Below are 22,105 nucleotides of genomic sequence, written 5' to 3'. Positions count from 1 at the left end.
TGCCTGTGGAGGTACCTTGGCTGTTTAATTAAAGACATCACCCCACAGCAAGTCAAGTCACCCTTAAGCAAATTAAAATCTAAAATCGGGTGAAATGAATACTTCATAAGTGACACTAGAGGTTTAGTGTATTGAATGTTTTAATGCCCCAAAGGTTTAAAAGAGCAAATCCTACAGAGCTACTTCCCTGAGCAGAAAAACTGTACCTTGTTGCTTTATGATGTTGGAGTTTAAAATTCAGGCACCAAAAGGGATTTAGATTATATGCTGTGACCGTCCAGTTTGTTTAACCCCACCGCCCCCCAAGAACAGTTGGCTACTGAAAAATACACATATAGAAAAAAATATTTTTTACTGAATTGTTCTAATTCACTCAAAATAGTAAATGCAACAGCTGTGGTTCCATGCAAGGGCATTTTTCAGTTTCATACATGAGACCTATGTTCATTGGTAGCTAACATCATTGTACTGCTTTCCAGTGTATGAATCCCAATCCTGCTAATGGATGGCCTGATACTCCCATGAGTGTCGGCGGGGGGGTAGTCTACACAGAAGAAAGTTTTGCAGCAGAGAACACCAGTATATTTATCAGTTAGGTATTTTCCCCCACTTGCTTCTTAACTAAAATACCCCTGTGCTTACCCTTTCAGAGTTTGGAGAATGTTTCAATTAATTTTAAATTGTGGATTAAAGTAGAGTTTGTTGTAATCAGATGGTAAAGTCCATCCTTGTATTTTTCTGAATAGTGTATATTTGCCCCCCAAATGTATGGATAAAAGGATATACAAAGAGTGGGGTTTTCCAAGGTGTGTTAAGGTTTGTTTAGACATCGTTACTCAGGGACAGCACGCTTGTTCTGGAATAACAGGGGCCATACATGGAGATATCCAGAAATAGCTGGATATCTCCATGTGTAGAAGAGGTCTAAGTGATTTAGGAGTGCAAATCCTATTGTGTGTCAATGGGACTGGTAAGAAGATTTTCAACAACGCAAATGGCAATTGGTCTCCTAACTCTAATGGACTTTCAAAGGGAGTTAGGTGCCTAACTGCCATATATTGCTTTTGGAAAATCTCCCTCATGCTCCAAAATCTCTGTCACTTTTGGAAATCTTATCCGAAGTGTCTAGACACTACAGTAACACACGCTCCAGAAATATCCATGGCAAGTAGCCTACAGTAGTTCTGGTGGGTTTTTTTTAAGATGCTTTTTCTTAGCCCAAGATGATATACTAAACAGTTGTTCCAAAAAGGTAGAAAAATGACAATGTTAGCATATCCATAGGCTCTTAGGAAGTTTTGTTTTAACTAAAGGAAAAAATTTAAGTGTCAGAGTACGGTACTTAAGCACTGGAAAAAAATGCCTAGGGAGGTTGTGGAATCTCTGTCATTGGAGGTTTTTAAGAACAGGTTAGACAAACACCTGCCAGGAATGGCCTAGTTATTACATAGTCCTGCCTTAAATTAAGGGGACTGAACTAGATAACCTCTTGAGGTCCCTTCCTACATTTCTATGCCATATTATTCCTTGATAGAACTCCCTGTGATACAGCGTTGCCCACAGGGCAGCAGGAGAGTGTTAGATGGGAACCTTATTCCCTCTAGAGGGAAGAAAGTTTGCTATAAATTAATTAAAGCACCTGAAGCCAGTCACATGATAAAAACTCCCTGCTTCAATCAGACAAGAGGAGGAGTTGAAGCAGAGTGGATTGGTGTTGGAGCAGAGAGCAGTTTGGAGGAGTTGAAGCAAAGTGGATTGGCATTGGAGCAAAGAGCAGTTTGGAGGGAAGCAGAGGAGAGTTTGGAGAAGTGCTGTGGTGGGTTAAGAATACCAAGACCCTAGGTAAAGGGACACCTGGTTTGTGCAGAGGGAGGGCAGGAAACCCCATAAGTGACAGGCAGGAGATGGAAGTAGCCTAGGGGAAGGAACTGCTAGTTCTAGTGGCTTACCACTATCCCTAGGGCCCCTGGGCTGGGACCCGGAATAGAAGGCGGGCCCGGGTCCCTCCCTCTCCACTCCCCTCCTCTAGGACGCTAGTGGGGCAATTAATACCCCAGTTCAGGGGCAAGAAACGGTGCCCTGACCACCACCCCCCCAAGAAGAGAAAGCGGAAGACCCATCATAGTAGTGCCGGCAATTTGCCACACTCCCATTGAAGTCAATGAAATTACACCAGGACTAAAAGCTTTGTCCAGTGGATTCAGCTGCATCTAATACAAAACTTTCCCTGCCATCTCATTCCTTCCCTGGAGATCCTGCTTCTGTCTTCAGAGGTACTGAAGACACAAGTTTTAAAAAAGATTTAGACTTGTTGTTTATAAATAAATGGGGGGGGGAGGAAGATGAGAACACAGTCAGTGATATGCAGTGATTACATCTTAACTTTTACCATATGATTTCCCATAGCTATTGATCGCTGGAGTTGGGTTATTTAAGTAGGCTATCACAGCCATCAACAGAAGGCGACTGTTCAGCCAAAGAATATAAGAGGGAATTTAAGTTAGGATCCAAACATACCATTTTAAAAAAGATATTACAACCAAAGTCCCACTTCCTAATATTATTGGACACCAAAATGCAATTCTTTACAATCAGACAGCATAGGAAGTTTGCTGTACTGTCTAATATTTCATATTGCTTTATGGCAAAATATTCCTGTCCCAATTTCCAGGAAAGTAAGTAAATAAAAGCTCTTCATACAACCCAATAAGCTTAAAAGCAAAATTTTCCTTATTCAGAAACAATGACTCTGGGCACTATTTAAATATTTGCCCTTTTGCTGCTTCTAGAACTTTTAGATTTCAACACATTGTTTTGGGATTGTTATTACTGTCACATATTGATAGATGTTTAGACAGTTCACTTACTGCAGCGAATACCACTCATTTTTACCTTCCAATTTGAAGGAATCTATCCCTCTGGAACCCTCTAGCATAACTCATTACAGAGCAAATAAATCTAAAACCTCCCACAACAAGTGACACCAACATTTAATGGAACATGAAATCAAGTAAATGGAATTGAGTACAGTAATTAGTTCATATTTTAATCTGCAGACCTGTTTATTATCCATCAACAGATTAACAATTAAATCTGTGCTTCTCAGATGATTCACTTTGTTTTTAGGAAAAAGGTTTATAGATATGTCAAAGCAAATTAACCAGAGAGATTTGGGAAACAAAACACACCATTTAGAGCTTTAATATTGGACATTGCTGGGATAGAGTTTGTTGTGTGTTATGACATTTATGGATATTTTATACTTGGTTTTTAACAGTATTGTACACATATTACTATATAGCCTTCTGGCCAAGTGCTGAATTGTCCTGCATGGGTGCACAAAGCATAGACACCTCCTCCCCCACTACCATACAGCTGTGCAGGACCCAGGCACAATGCTAATGCTCCCTGCTTACTAGGGGCAGGTTGGCTGGCTAGCAAGCCTAACTGGATGTCACAGAACCAAGAAGAGGGATCAGAGCCCCTCTCCCTCTGCATGCCTACTAGCAGCTGGTAGGAGATGCTGGAGGAATGCATGTTGCACCTTGTTTCCCAGCAGGTGTGCTATCCCACATGCATAGCAGAGGCATTCTGCCCTGTACAGGTGTAAAATCTCAGAACACCTCTGCTCGTGCTCTCGCAGCCCTCTTCAGCCGCTGTTACAGGAGTGAGGGCACAAGCTGCCTCTTTAGCTACATAAGCCTAAATACTTAACCCAGTATGGTATAAACAGACTGTACTAATTATTGCTTGAATTCTTCTCTGCTTCACACAATGATCCTATGCCTGAAAGAAGATGATGTTAGTCTCCTGAAGATGTTTAGATGGGAGGCGGCAGGCCTTCCTTTCCTATTCTCACTGCTGTCAACTATTTAATTTTCCCCTCCTGAGGAAGGAACATGTGCTCCAAGTTCTTCATGTGTATGGCAGAGCTGTATAGAACTTTGTAGATGGTGACAGGGATGAGGGATTCAAAGAAGGAAGTGACATTGAATCAAAGGGCCTGAAAAATGATTTTTTTTCCCCACACCCCTGAGTGACATGAATTTTGCCGACTTAAGTGGTAGTGTACACACCTGGGACTTCACGTGGGCCATGTCTGTACTGCCACAGTGTAGATGCTTTCTACATTGACAAAAGGTTTTTTCCATTGCCGTAGTTAATCCTCCTCTCCAAGAGACAGTAGCTAGGTCAATGGAAGAATTCTTGTGTCAACTTAGCTGCATCTTGACTGAACCTAATTACAGTGCTTAGGGTGCACAAATTTTCAAACCCCTCAGCGATGTAGCTATGTCAATCTAATTTTTTAAGTGTACACCACGCCCTGAGTTTGAGAACCTCTTTTAATGTTCATAGTACAATTAAATGCATTAATCTGCGAGAAGTGTGTTGAGCCCACTTAATTACACACCAGATAAAGAATCAACTGCTTAACTGACTCATATTTCAAATCCTTTCTTATTCCATGTTGCTGGAAACAGTCAAACACATTCCTGATAGAATGTTACATATATTTTAAAAAGCTTCTGCTGTTTTCAGGACCTTTAAGCATTACAATTCTCAATTATCTGCCCAGAGTCTACTGTGAAGTGATAATTAGGTGCTAAAAGGTAGCCAGATTACTGTATGGTTTCAGAGTAGCAGCCCTGTTAGTCTGTACCTGCAAAAAGAAAAGGAGTACTAGTGGCACCTTAGAGATTAACAAATTTATTTGAGCATAAGCTTATGTTCAAATAAATTTGTTAGTCTCTAAGGTGCTACAAGTACTCCTTTTCTTTTTGCCAATTACTGTAGAGATCTCCTTTGACATCCTTTAACACCTAATTAGGCCACACATTACAAATCCCTAGTGGTGTTCAGACCCTAATACATTTTTAAACAGTTTGACATTACTGGGTTCTGTCTTCACAATTTTCCACTACCCTGTTGCTGTCAAGCTTGCCCTATGTCTTTGACCACTTGTATGTTGTCTTGACTAGAAAAATAGAGGTCTGGACCATGTGGTAAGAACACAAATTTTCCCCTAGTGTGTAAAGCACCCTCATACCACATTCAGTGTGAGCTCAAGCAGCTCAGGACTTGTCTACACTGAAAAGGCTGCAGCGCTTCAGTGAGAATACTATCTCATGTGGGTACTCCACCTCCCCGAGGCAGTAGCTATGTTGACAGGAGAAGCCCTCCTGTTGACATAGCGCTGTCTACACCGGGAGTTAGGCTGCTATAACTGGATTTTCCACACCGCTGAGTGATGTAGTTACACTGACTGTAAATTGCTAATGCAGACCAAGCCTTAGGCCTTATCTAGACTTGAAAAATTTGCTATTATATGCTAGTCTATGCTTCTAGCATAGATGCAGTTTATACCAGCAAGAGTCCTTTTGTCAGTATAGCTTTTATCAGTTCCCTGAGCAAAACAGCCTAGATGGGCAAACAGACTTTTTGCCAGTGTAACTGCATCTACAGTAGGGTTCTTGCTGGCATAGGTATGTTGGTGCACACACACACACAACCAATACAGATACACCAGCAAAACATCTAAGTGTAAACCAGGCCTTAGTCTGTAAACTCCTTGGGACAATGTCAGTCTTTGTTCTGTGGTTGCACAGCACCTAGCACGCTGGGGGCCCTGCTCCATGATTAGGGCTCTTAAGTGCTTCCACTATACAGACAACAATAATCAGCAACTCCCTAATCAAGCCCTGGAGATCTGGAGAAATTTTGCCAAAAAATCTCCCCATTGCCACACAGATTCAACTGTACTAGTGTTAGCGATAGTGGAAAAGGTTTTCAAGATTTCCTTAGCACACTAGGGATTTTCAAACTTTTCCCTAGCACTGGTGTGTGTAAATTTGAGAATCATGCCTGTATCCAAATTATACTAAAACTCCCACCACATCTACCAGCACTGCTAGACCAATGGTGGGATAGATGTTCATAAATTATTAGTACAAACTAGGTGCAAAAAGACTTGAAATTCATGGCAAATAGTTAATTCCTTTATATGGGCTCAAATGCACCAGTCCTGCACCCTGATTCTCGGAGGAGTCACGATGATTTCAGTGGGATTGCATTTGGGCACAGTGAAATGCTCTTGATGATCAGGTCCTAGACTTGCATTTATTTTCTCTTAGCTGAGGTGTTTTGGGAATATTTTAAGCAGTGCATTTTCTATTTATACTTGTACTGTATTTTTCTTTATTCTTTCTCCATTGACCAATATTATCCTATCACTAGAGTGACAGCTATGGGCAGTAGCAGGCCCGAAAGCATATGTTACTCCATAAAGTCAGCTAGCCATTAACTAGTGTATCATTTCCTTAGTATTACTGCTGGGAATTGTAAACATTGTAAATAACCCTTTCCAGACCTGAGAGCTTATCTAAAATCACCGTTGTTAAAACTGGAGCTTGTTGGATGGAATTATACTCTCGAGGGCAAATACAGCTATGGTGTGAAAGCTGGTTCTTTGCTGAGGAGTTGTACCAACTCTATACAACAGGGTTCATTTGGCCCTCTGTTTTGTATTATGGGTACAGCATAGTATGTGGGAATGTGACTCAGCTATTCAGTAATAGATTTTTTACATAAGAGATGGTCCAAGTCCAAGCAAAGCACCAGCTCCAAACACTGCCAAATCTCAAAAGGTTCAGCCCCATGTCTAGTTCATGTATTGTATTTCCTGTCATTCATAATGACTGACAGTGGTCACCAGTTTTCTTCTTTTACTTGAGAAAGAGGAGCTGTATCTGTTGGCAAATATTGGCTTTAATGGTGACCTATGTACTAAGACAGACGTAGCAGAATGACCCTGTTTCAAAGCTTAAAAAAAAGTTCTGGACCCTTGGCCATTCCTTCCATGCCCTTTCAGTTCACCTCCCTCCGTTTCACTTGTTTTCTGGTTCTCATACTCAATGCTGGTTGTGTTTTTTAACCTGTCAGAAGTGCTCTTTATTTGTTGGTTCTCTCTCCAACTGCTCCATCTCCCAAGTCCCACCTAATTTACTTTCCCTCTCTCATCTGTCAGCTGTACTCTGTCCTCTAGGTCTTTCTTATTTTGTCAAAGATGCTGTTGATTTTTTTTTAATCACCCTTTTTTGCTTTTGCTGCATGGTATTAAATATTGGGCTGCAATGCTATACATTTTCACCTTTCATTACAGTCTATACTCTGTGACTTTTCCTTCCACACACAAAATTTATGGCTGATATATTTCTAATCCATCAATCTCTCCTGTGACTTTCTGAAACAATGCTGATATGCCAAATCAAATACAGGGTTATATTTCAGCCGCATTTCTTGCTTCTTTGTTAAAGCAAACTACTTTGTATTGAATATCACTCTTACTATTTAGATGTGATTAGCAAAGCAAGGTCGTATTTATTAAAACACTCAATGTTCACTTATGAGTTAAACACTGGATCCAATGTACGTGTCCATCTATCACAGAATTTAAACAAGGCATCCACTAGTCAGTTATGTAAGACATGAATAATTTTATGACAACACTGCCACTGACTATATTATACATCTACACAGAGTTATACAAAACAAAGCAAATGATTACCATCAATTATAATATCATTTGACAAGCCTGCAATTAATCTGCTGCTCTTCAGATAACTGTTGTTGCACAATGCCAAAGAAAATGCCATGCATTAATTGACTCATCACCAGAATTTGTGATAGATGGTACAGATGGTAATGTGATTATTCATCTTCAGCAAAATAAATAAGTGCTTTGTTGCTGGAAACTATTCCTTTTGGTCTTCGAAAGGAATGACAACAGGGTACTCGAGATGTCTTTGAAGGTAACTCTCATATACCCATAGCGAGATGCAGTTCTTTTGAAGCATTAATTTAATGATTTACTTAGAATTTGTAGACTGCCAGTAGTGAGCTAAGTGCTTCACCAGCAGGAAACAAGCTCATGGGAGATGGGTATTTCTAGCAGTGGTGAAAGCTTCCTAAAGGAGGGGGGAACCTCCGCCCCCTCCCCAATCTGTCACCCTTACAGCCTGGTAAAAAGTGATGGGACTACAGCCCCCTGTTCCAGCGCCCCTGGGTACAACACAAACTAAGGATGGGAGACTAAAACCCTTGCATCCCCTCTGTATGCAAAGCGACTGAATGATTGTCCCCTTTGAGCTCAGTCCTGCCCATAGTCTGTCGGCATCACCATGTATCTATCCTGAAAAACTTGCTACCACAGTGCATGCGCCCCTGAAGGCACTGTCTACACTAGCACTTTTGCGGGTAACACACACCCCCACCCTCCAACCCGCATAAGTTACACCAACAGAACACCGATGCGGACAGCACTGTCGGCGGGCGATGCGCTACCACCACTTGTTGGGGGTGGGTTAATTACGCCGATAGGAGAGCTCTCTCCCGTCGGCGTAGAGCGGCTACACGGGAGACCTCACAGCAACGCAGCCCCATAGGCACAGCTGTGCTGCTGGAAGGTCTCTAGTGTAGGCACAGCCTGAGAGACTGATGAGAACCATGTATCAGATGGCAGGATCACTACTCTACGGTATCTCCTTTGCCCGCAAGTCAGGTCCTGGTACTGCAAAGATGTAACGTTTGCGGTTAACTCTCTGTCCCTTGAGCAGGCCCACTGACTTCCGTGGGACTATTCACCATGTGTAAAGTTAAGTATTGCATGCCGTTCACAGGATTATGGTGTACAGTAGAAAATGTTGGACAATGATAAGCAATAAAGGTAGACTTTCTTTAGCCACAACTACCACCTTCAATATTACTTTCTGGTTAACTTTTGAATTTGATCATTAGTTTTGAGTTTTCTTAGGAATATGATGGACTAACCCAGTGATACTTGTCATGGATAACCATACAGATAGCGAACGCACTGCATTCAGATTCTTTTCCTGTAACTGAAACTATGACTCTGAATGGTAAAAATCTGAGTGTTTCATGTTCTACCTTGCATTTTGTCTGGGTCTAATTTACCGGAAGCTTTTACGGTCTTCATGCTGTTGACTGTAAAATTATTTTTCTGTTTTAAAGAATAAAAAATATTGTGCTGCAATTTCAGAATGTTCTTGGATAGCTACTTAATATTCTATTCAAATTCCTTTGAAAATCCCAACTTAAAAAAGGGAGGTGCCCCAAACCCATTGAAATTCAATGAGATTTAAGCACTAAGGGTCCTATTAAACTGTTGGGAGTTTTGCCACTGACTTCTATAACCCAGAATTTCACCCCTAATTTCCTTAGTCTCCTTGAAAACCCCAGCCTGGAAAACCAACCCCTCAGCTGCAATTTAGTTATATCAACATGTGAGTAGCATGTATCTAACACAGCAGTCCCTATATTGCACCACACACCTGGCAGTGAACATGCTGTGTTTGATGAGATACACATGTATTACAATGCACAATTAAAAAAAAATTTCCCTTCTTTTCAAAATGGAGAAAAGGAGATAATTTTTCATGAGCCGCAATTAGTTTGACACTACTCTTAGGCAGAAATGGAGAGCAGGTATTTCATAGTGGTTCATTTTAAACTTTAAGTACATTGACATACCTCCCCAGAAAAAGCTTGTCCGTTAAGTAGATGTTCTGATCCCTGGCTATCTTCACTTCCAAAGTGTAACCGGATCTCTTCCAGGCGGTGACTGTATGTCATGGGCCCTCCAGAGATGTTCACCAAATGCTCTTTGTCTAATCGTAGAGAAACATGTCTCCCTGTATTATACATTGTCCCACTGACCTAAACAAAATGAACAAACAATATAAAATGAACTTTTTCTAAACCAGTGGTGAGTCCGAGAAAATAATGATACAGACTTCAAGCTTTTTCTACTTCAACACCTTCAGATTAATCCAACCATAAATCTTTAAAAAGATGAGATTAAATACCCAACTGAAGGACGTATTTCAAGTTCTGCTTTTAAATATTATACTTTATATTCAAATATTTTGCTCAATCCCCATGTACATATTTTAGCCACAGGCATGTGGTTAACACAATGAATGGGATTATTATACCTCTAAATAAGCATATATGTGAAAAGATTCTTTATGCAAGACCTGAATAATGACTTCATTACAGAATTTCTGCACTGAGAAAGGGGAACATTTCAACTGCTGTATAAATAATTCACAGTATATTTAAACAAATCAGAAATTTAACTCATTTTTTCTTACTGAAAAATTTATAAAAAATTTATAAGAAAATTGTCTCAAACCAGATGCTACAAAAGCCTTCTACTCCCATTGGAATCAATGGTAAAACCTGCATTGATCTCGGTTATAAGGCTCTCTATTTTGACAAGAATGTTCTGTATTTTATCTCCCATTTTACATTGATACAGAATTAACCTTTGTTAGTTCTTGTGTCCCATCTCCTTTTAAAATTAATCTTTATTTTTAAAAAAAAAAGAATGGAAAGATATGCTTTGTTTGTAAAATAAAATATAAACAAAAGTGATCCTAAAATAACAACCCAGCTAGTATACAATGGAAGGAAAAGAAATTTAATGCAGAAAAATGTTTCATTTTAAATAATGAAAAATATACTGTAAAATTATTAAGTATATGAAAAATAATGTAAGAACATCCTTTAATTTATGCTATTGTAGGGAAAAACATTCATTTGAGTGCAGAATGGGACTGAGGCTTACTTCCTAAAATTCTGCAGGGATGCAAATAACGTTAATTAATATTAATCAAAAGGAAGTGTAGCAATAGTTTGCTTTGTTGCACTTTAATTTAAAATTAAAGGCTTGACAATTATGTATTATATCCTATAGTACATTGGTACTGTAGTAATTCACATAGCTGCAGTGACATTTTATCTTTAATACTAATTACTGTGTTTAAATGACCTCTTGTTGCATAGTATGCTATAAAAAGTTACAAACTGTGCGACAGAACTAAATGGGTAAGATGAAATAGCTTCTGTTTTTTTATTTTGATACAGGTGTTCTACATTTATTTGCTGTTATTTCAATTTAGAATGGGGAAGAAAATACATTTCTCATGTAAAGCAGTAAATGTGAATACTGCTATTTGTTTCATATTCAACATGATTGGAATTTTTAATATATGCCCTCTAGTTTTCTGGCTTAACTTTAGCACATATAGTAATTAAATATCAAGTTTAGTTTAATATTTGCAAGCAGGTCAGTTTTATTGAATCCAGTTACAGTACACTGCTTATGAATGACATAAAATTGCTAATCACAAGTAATGTGTAGTTTCAAATACAAGTGGTGAGGAAAATTGTTTAAAGTCATTTTGCTGGTTCTCTATTTGGAAATTCACACTTCATTGAACATTCAGTTAGTTTTAGTCACTACAAAATATTCACAATCCATTCTCTTACTCTGCTTGATACAAATCTTAAATTAGGTTGCCACCATTCTCTTTCTCAAGGTAGAGATGCCTCAAATAACCCTCTATAGTATATATGTGGAAAAAAAGTAAGCTGGCCAGATTCTTGAAAAGGGATAATATTCTTTTTTCCTCTCTATCTCCTTTCAAAAATGCAGCACTTATAAGGAGGCCACATTGTGAGTGCTTGGAATAGAAATCCTCTATGCACACAACAGGTACAGCATACCAGTAGCACAGCAAGCCTCTCTCATTACACCCTCCAGTGTGCCTCTCTTTCGACTTGGAGGGACCAACACTTAATAAGGAAACTCCTGCATGGACACATACACAGAAACATTATAGTTGCCAGGAAGGATAGAATTGGAGACCTGCAACTCCAAATACACTTGCTCCTGCCACTTGAACTGCTATGTATGTCAGGCTCCTATCCTTGCTGGGCCCACACACTGGAGCAGAGGTTCTCAAACTTTTGTACTGGTGACCCCTTTCACATAGCAAGCTTCCGAGTGCGACCCCTCCCGCCCCGTATAAATTAAAAACACTTTTAAATATGCTTAACACCATTATAAACGCAGGAGGCCAAGTGGGATTTGGGGTGGAGGCTGATGGCTAGCGACCCCCTATGTATTAACCTCGTGACCCCTTAAGGGGTTCTGACCCCCAGTTTGAGAACCCCTGCACTAGAGGGAGACGTGATATACTAAGCTAGTGTGTTACAATGGAATACTTTTATGTTTAGCATTTATTACTGAGGTAGCACTTACAGGCAGTGGGTAACATTTCCAAAACGCCTATGTGGCAGGAGCCTATATCAGATTTTCAGAAGTGACTAAGGCACTTTTGAACCTTAGTCTCAGTGGAATTAGGTTCCTTAAATCCCTTTTGAAAATGGGGAGTAGGCTCCTCAATTAGACTTTTAAAAAAAAATTTACTCCCGAAACCAGGTTGAACCAAAAGTCCCCAGACCCATTTAATCCCTGTCCTCTTTCTTGAGAGTGCTGCAATTACTCTTAACTTTCTAAGTGAGTGTTTGATGCAGGCGCTTGCCAACCAGCAATTGGACAGAGAGAGAGAGAGAGAACTTATGTTCAACCACTGACCTGGAACACATCTGAATAAGTGATTGAGAGGTTAAAAAAAATCCATGTGTCTCCCCCACCCTCCCAAGTTAACCACTGTACAATAGGCCGTGTTTTTGTCAGAGAAACCTCCACAGAATTGGTGGCTGGTTGCAAAATCTGAAACTGTTCAAGGAGAGAGAGGCTGATGGTATCTGCCATCTTATGCTCCAGAAATAAACTGTGGAGTTCTACATATAGGATAGGATTTCTAGTATATACACACAAACACAACAATTAAAATAACCCATACTGTTAAAATGGCAAGTTAAGGACAGGACTGATGCAGACGAGTCAGCAATAACCAGTTGCATGTATTTATTGTATTTTGGCCCATTTGTATGAGGTGAACAAATCAAATCAGTAATTAATAAACAGGAACAGGACTGAGGTTATGTTTGAAACTGTTAATGAGCATTTGTAGCCTCCAGTTCTGATGTATGTAAAATAGTCTTGCACAAGGGTCATTTTGCTTGCTTAAAATAAACTTATCTTAAAACTCATTTCAACATTCTGCCTACACAGTGTTGCTGCAAAGACTGAGTATATTTTGAGCAAGAATCTTATTTATTTTTTTTAAAAGTTTATAGTATATTTACCATTTTGGTAGTAATGAAAATATGGTCTTTCATCAGGTGAGACATCTGTCTGGACATCCTTTTTCACAACATTTTAAAGACAGGTTTTTGAAATATACTTAGGATAGAACATCCAGCCCCCCCGCCCATTTCATTTTCACATAGACCACAGAATAGAAAATCCTGGGGTACAGAGGGAAGGGATGGGGGCTTTGAGGAATCTTTCAAACGTGAGGGTCTAGAGTCAGGTTGTAAATAAAAATGGCCAAAAAATTCATCCTCTCAATAATTTGCATATATGATGTCAGAAACTGGGAATGGGCAAACAGGAGATGGATCATTTGATGATTACCTGTTCTGTTCGTTTCCCCTGAAGCACCTGGCACAGGCCCCTGCGGAAGACAGGATACTGGGCTAGATGGACCTTTGGTCTGACCCACTATGGCTGTTCTTATGGATCAAAAGGGCTTGTGTCAGTTGCCTGATGCTTCAGAGGAATACTCTGAAAGTAGTTCATAATGACTCTGAAGAAACCAATAAAGATAGTGTCTTGTATGGTCAACCTATAAAGACTCTTATTAATATGTGTAACAGACCATAAAAGCTTCATTTAAAACCTCTGCAGATTAAAAGACTCTAAATTTGCACTGAAATGATAATTTTCTTCATTGCTTATCATTCTGTGAAATAAAAAAAACCCTTTATCCACAAGTAATACTCTGTTACATACAATATACATATTATAGGATACATACATAATATGCACTATGACACAAAAGTACTTTGAGAGCAATAATGTCTGTATTATAGTATTTAGTGTAATTGGGAATATTGCCAAGTGATACTGTTCTATTGATATTAGAATTTACTTTATATTGTACATTAAAACAGAATTTAAGCAAAGACCATCATTAGCATAAACCTCATTTTTAAATTTAGGTTTCATATCTCAATAGTCTGTGGTGTAATGGGTTTGCAATGTCCGTAAAGAAGACTCTAGATATAAGGAAGAGGAAATCTACTTAGTTTGTGCTGTGTTTTCAGCAGAATTTTGTTATGATTAAAAAAAAGGCTCTAAACCCATTTACTATGAATTTGAAGTCTAGGAAATGAAGGTGCTCAGCAACTGTTGAGATTCAGTCTTTAAACAAAAAGAACAGGAGGACTTGTGGCACCTTAGAGACTAACAAATTTATTTGAGCATAAGCTTTTGTGAGCTACAGCTCACTTCATCGGATGCACTCAGTCTTTTAACAGGTTTCAGAGTAGCAGCTGGGTTAGTCTGTATTCGCAAAAAGAAAAGGAGTATTTGTGGCACCTTAGAGACTAACCAATTTATTTGAGCATAAGCTTTCGTGAGCTACAGCTCACTTCATCGGATGCATACTGTGGAAAATACAGAAGATCTTTTTATACACACAAATCATGAAAAAATGGGTGTTTACCACTACAAAAGGTTTTCTCTCCTCCCACCCCACTGTCTTTTAACAGTGAGTGACTGTAAAAGCTGACTGGCTTATTTTAGCACTTCACACTCTGAGCTATTGTTTTGTGGGAGGCAAAGTCACATGCATTACTAAATTCACAACCAAGTTCCACTAAGACACATGTTTTTCCCCAACAGGATGGAGAAAAGTGACATCTCAGCATGAGAGACAAGGTAGGTGAGGTAATATCTTTTATTGGACCAAATTCTCTTGGAGAGAGACACAAGCTTTCAAGCTTACGCAGAGTTCTTCTTTAGGTCTGGGAAATGTAGTCAGAGTGTCACAGCTAAATACAAGGCGGAACAGATTGTTTAGCATAAGTAGTTAACACATATTTCAAGGGATCATTCAAGGTGAAGTGGCCTGTTAAGACCTCTCCCGTCATAGGGAGAAAAAAAAAAAAAAAGATGAGGGGATTTTAATGGAGTGTAGATTGTTGTAATAAGCCATAAATTCCATGTCTCTATTCAGTCCATGATTTTTAGTATCTAACAAAATTATGAATTTAAGCTCCCAGGCTTATCTTTTGGACATGTTGTGCAGTTTCCTTTGAGGATGGTACAGAGGTTAAATATAGAGTGACTGCTTTTTGTGATCTGTTCCATCTTGTACACCTCCCAGACCTGAAGAAAAGCTCCCTGCAAGCTCAAAAGCCCATCTCCCACCAACAGAAGATGGTTCAACAAAAGACAACCGTCTTGTCCCTCTAATATCTTGGGACCAACACTGCGTACAATGTGAGTTAACATTATCTCTCTCACAACTGCAGTCATGACCTTGGTGTTACTTCATGACATATTGTAGAACAACCTTATTTTATTTTGTGCTTTCCTATTTGACTTCAACAGAGTTGTATAAAAATACATATGCACTAATTGCCCTTAGGAAAGAAGAGTACCACTTCCTCAATGGAATGAATACCTGCATCTATCATATGTCCTTTGGATAAGTCTGTAATAAATAAAAAAATCAATAGGAAGCTGGCAAAAAAATCCAAATCCAATAACTTCAAAGTTAAGGATGAAACCACATTTTCAATTCACCTCATTTCATTTAGATATTGCAAAGTGTTTCCCTACAGGCATAATTTTACATGTGATAAAATCCCCAGGCACAATGGAGCATATCTAGGGGATTTCAACCTTAATTGTGGAATATCCCAGCTTTGATCAGTTTTAATTCAATTATTAACATTTTCCTGATAGTTGTTTTTTCTTTAATCTCATTCAATTTAATTCTTGCTTCACGGAGCTTTGTGCACATAATACCTCTCTTTATCTTGATACAACATAGTAGTGTTAGCACATGCTGCCATTTTATAGTGCATTTGTAAATAAAGCTTTAATACACGTACAGCATCTGTGTAGTCACAAAAGGTCCAAATTCTGCTCTTAGTTATAAACGTGCAGCACAAATGAAGTCAGTGGAGATACATGAGTAGTAAATGATTAGCATTTGATCCACAGTTGTATCTGAAGTTTTGACAGATCTTTATGGCCATTACAGAAAAATTCAATAAATATTTTGCTATCTTTATCTTTTCCCAATGGTTCCATGATTTAGCAGTTTCGAAAGCATTTCTTCCTTATTCTAGGGGTATAGGTGATGCATGGGAGTTGGGCTAAGCACAACAGAGGGCCTGAGAAATGCACCAGCATGGAGCACTCCTGCTAAACCCCCCACTAGGTGGTGGTGGGAGCAAGGAAGTGAAACCTGGTTGGCAGCAGCCACAAGTACTCCTTTTCTTTTCACAGCTCAACAGTGGAGCCTGCTGAAAGGAGCTCGGGGCAATGGGTAGAAGGGGGGACTGGAGCAGGCAGTGGGGGCTAGGGTCTATGGGACGGTGGGGGGGAATACAAGTGCAGTTCCCCTGAAACTGTAACAAGGACATTTTATTTCATTTTTTCTAAAAGCCCTAATCCAGCAGAGTACTTAACTGTGCGTAAACCCAAGCCCATGGTCAGTTCCACTGATTTCAGTGGGATTACTCACATGCTTATAATTGAGCGTATGGCTTATGAGTTTGCTGGATTGGGGCATTAATGTCAGAATATATTATAATAAATTGTAATTAAAAACTGCAAAGTCACACTATTCAACTCTGTAATGTTACCAGCAAAAGTGGGTCAGTTGTGAAGCTTTGATCCAAATTCAAGTCCCTAAACTTCAGATCCAAACCCAAGCCACTTCACAAGAGTGTGGGGATCTGGAGTACTGAACTGCCCCATCATAAAAATAAACCGGACCTGTGAAGTTGAAATCTGGACCCAGATTTGATCTTCCTCATGTTTCTGAGTGGTTTGGATTCTGTGTCCTAGCTTTGGGTCCATTTCTAGTTATAAGTGAACTGTAAAGAGAAAATGGAATTGTAGGCAAGCTCAGAAATGTGAGATGAACGTCCCTGCTAACTGGACTGGGCACAGGAGATTGAGCACAGAATCTGTTTTAATTTACTTCCAAAAATTATTTCAAACCACTGTCCTCCTGCCATGAAATCTGTTTTCACAGGTTTGGTAATGATGCCCCATATTCATCATTCTGTGATACTATCGATACCAGAAGAGACAATCATGGTTAGCATGAGATTTTTGGTACTTGTGATGCCCAAGAGAGCCAGTTTTCCTGTAAACCCAGAAGAGACAGCAGATTCAAATGGAGAGGGGAAATAATTTTATACGGTTATATTAACGAAGTGATTCCTGACATAATTATTGGGTGCTATCACCACAAGAGCTCTAAAAGATCATATGAAAGGGCTGATTAATAAATATCTGTTCTTCAAACGGATACAATACAGCTTCTTCATGTGTAGCTCTCTTTTAGAACAGTCTCCATCTGCTATTACATGGTATCATAAAACAGGACATCAAAGGTAGCTCTAGAAATCAAAACTCCTTTGTCTCTTGAGTACCCGCCCTGAACCTCACTACATATCATCAGAACCTTTAAATTGTACCCTCCACATCCACTATCAGCAGTTACCAGTTGCCTCTGTCGAAAGGATTAAAACCTCTGTAAGGCCATTCTTCCCCTCCCTACCCGGTCCTGAACTAGATTTTTTTCCCGTAACTTTTCCTGTAAGCGGAGTCCTCGCGCTTAGACAATGAAAGAACAGGAAGCTTTCAAAAACCTTAGCAGCACAAGTGTCCTAGAGAAACAATCTGCCAGCTCTAAGGTAGAACAGTTTGAACAACTTGAAGCTAGGAGTGTGAGAGGAAAGAAGAGGAGGTGGGGAATAGAGGAAAAAAAAAAGATTCCCTGTCTCGTTGTCCTCCGTGACCCTTCTTCAAGGTGCAATACATGCTCTCTGCTTTCCAGGAACATTTACAAAAGACAGAATAGGAGGACTTGTGGCACCTTAGAGATTAACCAATTTATTGAGCATAAGCTTTCGTGAGCTGCAGCTCACTTCATCGGTGCTTCCATCGAAATGCTGGGCTTATTCGGCAAACAGCGGGCTCCAGATCAGTTTCCAACAGCATTTCTTATCTAGTATCAACGCCTGCCAGTGAAATAGTAGTGAATATAAGGAACCAGGAAAATCAATTGCGTTTGCCTGCCTGCTGTGATGTCTTTGGATCTTATCTGCAAGATCAGATGAGTTTCTCCTTTAGAGGCTGAAAATGCGAAGGACCCAGAGAAATCCCAGTGCTGCATACGGAAGCAAACTACCAAGAACTGACAAGTCCACTGGAGGTGTGGTAAAGCCCCACTTTTACATCCTGCAATATGCACGTTTCTGTCTCCTGCCACCTTGTTGCTAACTCTTTCCCCAGTCTTCTACGCTCCAGTACTAAAAGGAACCAGCACTGCCTGTCCAGGGTGTAAAAGTCTTTGATCACCAGTTAAACTATTAATGATACTTAGAGTATCATTAATTTTGGTTTCTGCCAGTACACCGTGGGGGGAGGGAGGAGGAGGGGGAAGGGAATAACAGCAGCAGCTGGCCCACTGATGGCAGCATGGATCATGAGTGACCTTAATATTTTATGTATTTACCACTCTTGCAGTGGGCCTCGCAGCAAGGGCTGGCACTCTGCATGGAAGCCTTGAGATCCACTGTACTGCACATGGGCTTACCTGTGGATTTTCAGGGCTCTATGCAATTGGAGGCTATGCCTACTGCCCCTCTACCCAAATGTTGACTCCTCCTCCAGGGATAATTCTTCAGGAACTCCATGTAAAAGTGTGTGTGACTTTTCCCCTCCTATACATTTTTGCATGGAAAAGAGGACATTGTTCCAGGACTGGAGCTGAACTCAGTTCTTCTGTGTTGCAGTAGACCATAGGAGCAGATCAGCATCACACCTAGTTGGGTATTTTTCAAGCACAGAACACACCCCAGGCTGTACTACCTAGAAACTGTCACGGCATTCCAGGGCATCTCCAACCACACAGCACTCAGCCAGTCAAAAACCAACAAAACCCAGGGCTCGCTTTAAATTGCTATTTCCCTGCTCCCACCATATTCTTTACTTGATCGGGCAAAGTGTTGAATACCATGCGTAAGATACTAAGTGCCCTCAACTCCCTTTGACTTCAGTAAGGGTGGAGAGCATTCTGCAACTCGACGATGGAGCAGGACCTGACACTGCGCCTGATGGGATTTGTGAGGTGATTCAGATAGTATTTTACTATTAAAATTATAGTTTTAATTTAATATAAAGCTAGGTCCTTCCATCTAGGGGCAGTCTCAAATTGCTTTGCAAGAATAAAACAATTAAAGACTCTCACTCCCCTGCACCCCAAGGTAGGTAAATATAATTATAATTAGTTTTTAATTTTCTTCTCATATTCAGGCTAGATTGTCCAGTGCTAAATTTCATCTGATTACTCCTTGGATCACCCTAACTCAATCCTTTTCTTCCCTGGTGTATACATGCTTCACATACATGTAAGCAGTTATATCTCCTCTGAGCCAAACTGCGTAGTATTCAGTTTTTAATCCTTCTTCCATCTCTCACTTGTTTAAACCATTTTTTTTTTTACTGCTTTGAGCTGAGTATTCTTTGAATTGGCCAGGGCCCCAGTGCAACAAAGCGCTTAAGTACTTTGCTGAATCAGATCCCAGATCCGTACCATGTTTTCAAGATGCACTGCAATACAGCAAGAAATTTCCCCCTTCCAGGTGGACTGACATGGGTCCTCTGCCAACATATTGCATTGACTGTTTTTAGTCATCAGTTCACATCAGAAGCTTATATTCAGTTTGCTATTCGTTTTCACTTCTTATCCAGAAATATTACTTTCCAAGTATCTCCTGATCAGATTTTTATTTTATATTATATTAAGCTGCATCTTATTGTGCTAACACCTGTTTATATTTCTCTAGGCTTCTTTATGCCTTTTGTATTTTTTTTGTCTTTGCTGGTGTGAACATCACCTTCAAATTTTGCATTTGTAAAATACAGTAATCTGAATAAATGCTTATTAAAAGAAACATTAAATGAACTCATGCCTAACCTGGATTTCTGCAGCACCCTACTGTATCACCTCACAACTCTGTATGACTGTTGTTCCAGCCATCCACCTAAGGGACTTACTTGGCTCCCTGTTCTGAAGTCCCTGAGTTCCTCACAATCTCTAATGTATTTATCTTCTTAGCATCCCTGCAAGGGAGGAATTATCTCCATTTTACAGATGTGAGCAAAGGCTCAGAGACATGTCCGTAGTCACACAGGAAGTTTGGGGAGAAGCAGAGACTTCAACTCAGATTCCAGTCTAGCACCCTGGACCATCCCTCCTCACATTTATCATTTTTTTAAATTCACTACCTTTTGCTTACAGCCCCTCAACCAGATTTTAATCCAGATTGCAATGCTTTTACCCTAGTCAATCTGAATTAATTATACTGTAAAGCTTCTTTCATATACAAAGTGTGGACTGCCTGAAGGTTTTATGCCTTATACAGGCTTCCGTGGAAGCCTACAACAGCTGACATCTGACTTTGGGAGTAGCAACTAAACATAACAACTGATGTCTGAAATGTAACACACAAATGCCCATTGCTCAGCTTTGTGCAACATTTCCTAATGTCAAAGCAATGGTTATACAAGCTCATGCTCAAATAAATTGGTTAGTCTCTAAGGTGCCACAAGTCCTCCTTTTCTTTTTACAAGCACATATGTTTTCTTAATACAATGCTTACGGCATCCAGTTGGTCTCAGAAGGAGTTTTATGTTGTTGTCTTGGTTTCCCAACATGTTACCAGGGGACCCAAATGGGAAACAAATGGAGTTCTTCAATGTTCTCCATCAGAAGATACCAGGCTATTTAGAAGTACGGCTTAATTGTACCTTTAAGGCACAGACCACCCCTGGTAGTGATGAGGAGCACAATGTCCGTGGAGCAGGGAGAGCAAGCCCCTTGCTACACACTGTAAGGGGCTGCAGAGTATGCTCTCTTCCAAAGTAGCCAGCTCTGCTGGCTGTTGTGGAAGAAGAATGGGGTCCAAAGACCCCTGCCACCTCCTCACCTCTTTGGGGAGGGCTAGTGCCAGAAGCAGTGCTTCCTCTCATGGGAGCACAAGGACTGAAGATGGCCAGCCCCGGAGTGGGAACAAAGAACTCCTTCTGCTCTTCCCTGCCACTTGTGCAGCATCTGGCCAGTAGCTACTATGAGAAGTAACAGGCTGCATAAACCACTGTACACTGGCCATTCTGAATTTGACAGCAGGGTGACTTAACCCAGGCTGCAGAACCCCCTCAGTCTCTTCCCAGGTGCCTGTCTATCATTAGAGTGGGAATCTGCTCCTCCCCATTGCCAATGGGATGGTGGGACCCTGTATAAGCAGGTTGCATAGTTTCTGGGGATCTAGGCACTGCTTTCATTTGCAGCCATGCTTGAATTAGGATTTCAGAATAGAACCCTAGATGAATTAGTGATGGTGTGCCCGAGACATGGTGCTAGGCTCACAGTTCATATAAATGGCTGAACTTGTCAATTTTCTGAATTCTATAGGAAAACAACTGAATTTTTAAAAAAAAAAAAACGACAGTTTTAAAAAAAGTCTAAGAATCTTAACCGTTTAACCCTTACGGAAAAAAACAGCAGATTTACAGAGAAAATAACAACTTTTCTATAGATTTTCTTAACCATCCTTAAGAATGAGCATTTTGGGATACAACTCGTATGAAAAGTGCTATAGAAAAATTATTCTAACAAAAAGAAAAGGAGTACTTGTGGCACCTTAGAGACTAACCAATTTATTAGTCTCTAAGGTGCCACAAGTACTCCTTTTCTTTATTCTAACAAACACCATCTACTTCAGTTATTGAAAAGCATAATTTACAGATCTTTGGCTCTCAGTCTTCTTGGGCTCAGCAACTGAAATAAATGTATATATTCAAATTATTTCCCACTCCGTATATTATACACTGTTCAGACATGATGCCTGCAACTTTTAATTGCATCCAGCAGAGAGCACTGTGGGCCCATTACATACTGCCATTATGTATATACCATTGTTACTTCCCCAGCCAAGAAAGGAATTAAAGCAGATCTTTCTGAGTAAGTGACACAACTAGTATCCGGGGCTTGCAGTTTCGTAGGTGGTGGTATCG

At 40.0% G+C, this 22,105-nt stretch overlaps 1 protein-coding gene and 1 long non-coding RNA gene across 4 annotated transcripts in view; one reads left to right on the top strand and one right to left on the bottom strand.

The window, feature by feature from the left end:
* LOC140897767 (uncharacterized) overlaps window positions 1-14,716 on the top strand; it is a 156,019-nt gene extending 141,303 nt beyond the window's left edge. The window contains exon 3 of the long non-coding RNA XR_012154803.1: window positions 14,681-14,716. This is a non-coding gene — a long non-coding RNA (uncharacterized lncRNA). The remainder of the gene's footprint in view (window positions 1-14,680) is intronic.
* CA10 (carbonic anhydrase 10) overlaps window positions 1-22,105 on the bottom strand; it is a 339,096-nt gene that overhangs the window by 57,853 nt on the left and 259,138 nt on the right. For 2 of the 3 annotated variants that reach the window (XM_073310787.1, XM_073310786.1), the window contains one exon: window positions 9,547-9,732. The exons of the other annotated variant lie outside the window; for it this stretch is intronic. In XM_073310787.1, the coding sequence (XP_073166888.1) occupies window positions 9,547-9,732 (186 nt within the window). The remainder of the gene's footprint in view (window positions 1-9,546; window positions 9,733-22,105) is intronic. 3 annotated transcript variants of the gene reach the window in all.

Source organism: Lepidochelys kempii, chromosome 14 (assembly GCF_965140265.1).
Source record: "Lepidochelys kempii isolate rLepKem1 chromosome 14, rLepKem1.hap2, whole genome shotgun sequence".
Lineage (NCBI taxonomy): Eukaryota > Metazoa > Chordata > Testudines > Cheloniidae > Lepidochelys > Lepidochelys kempii.
Note: the sequence above shows the minus strand (reverse complement) of the source record. Positions and strands in the feature narration are given on the sequence as shown.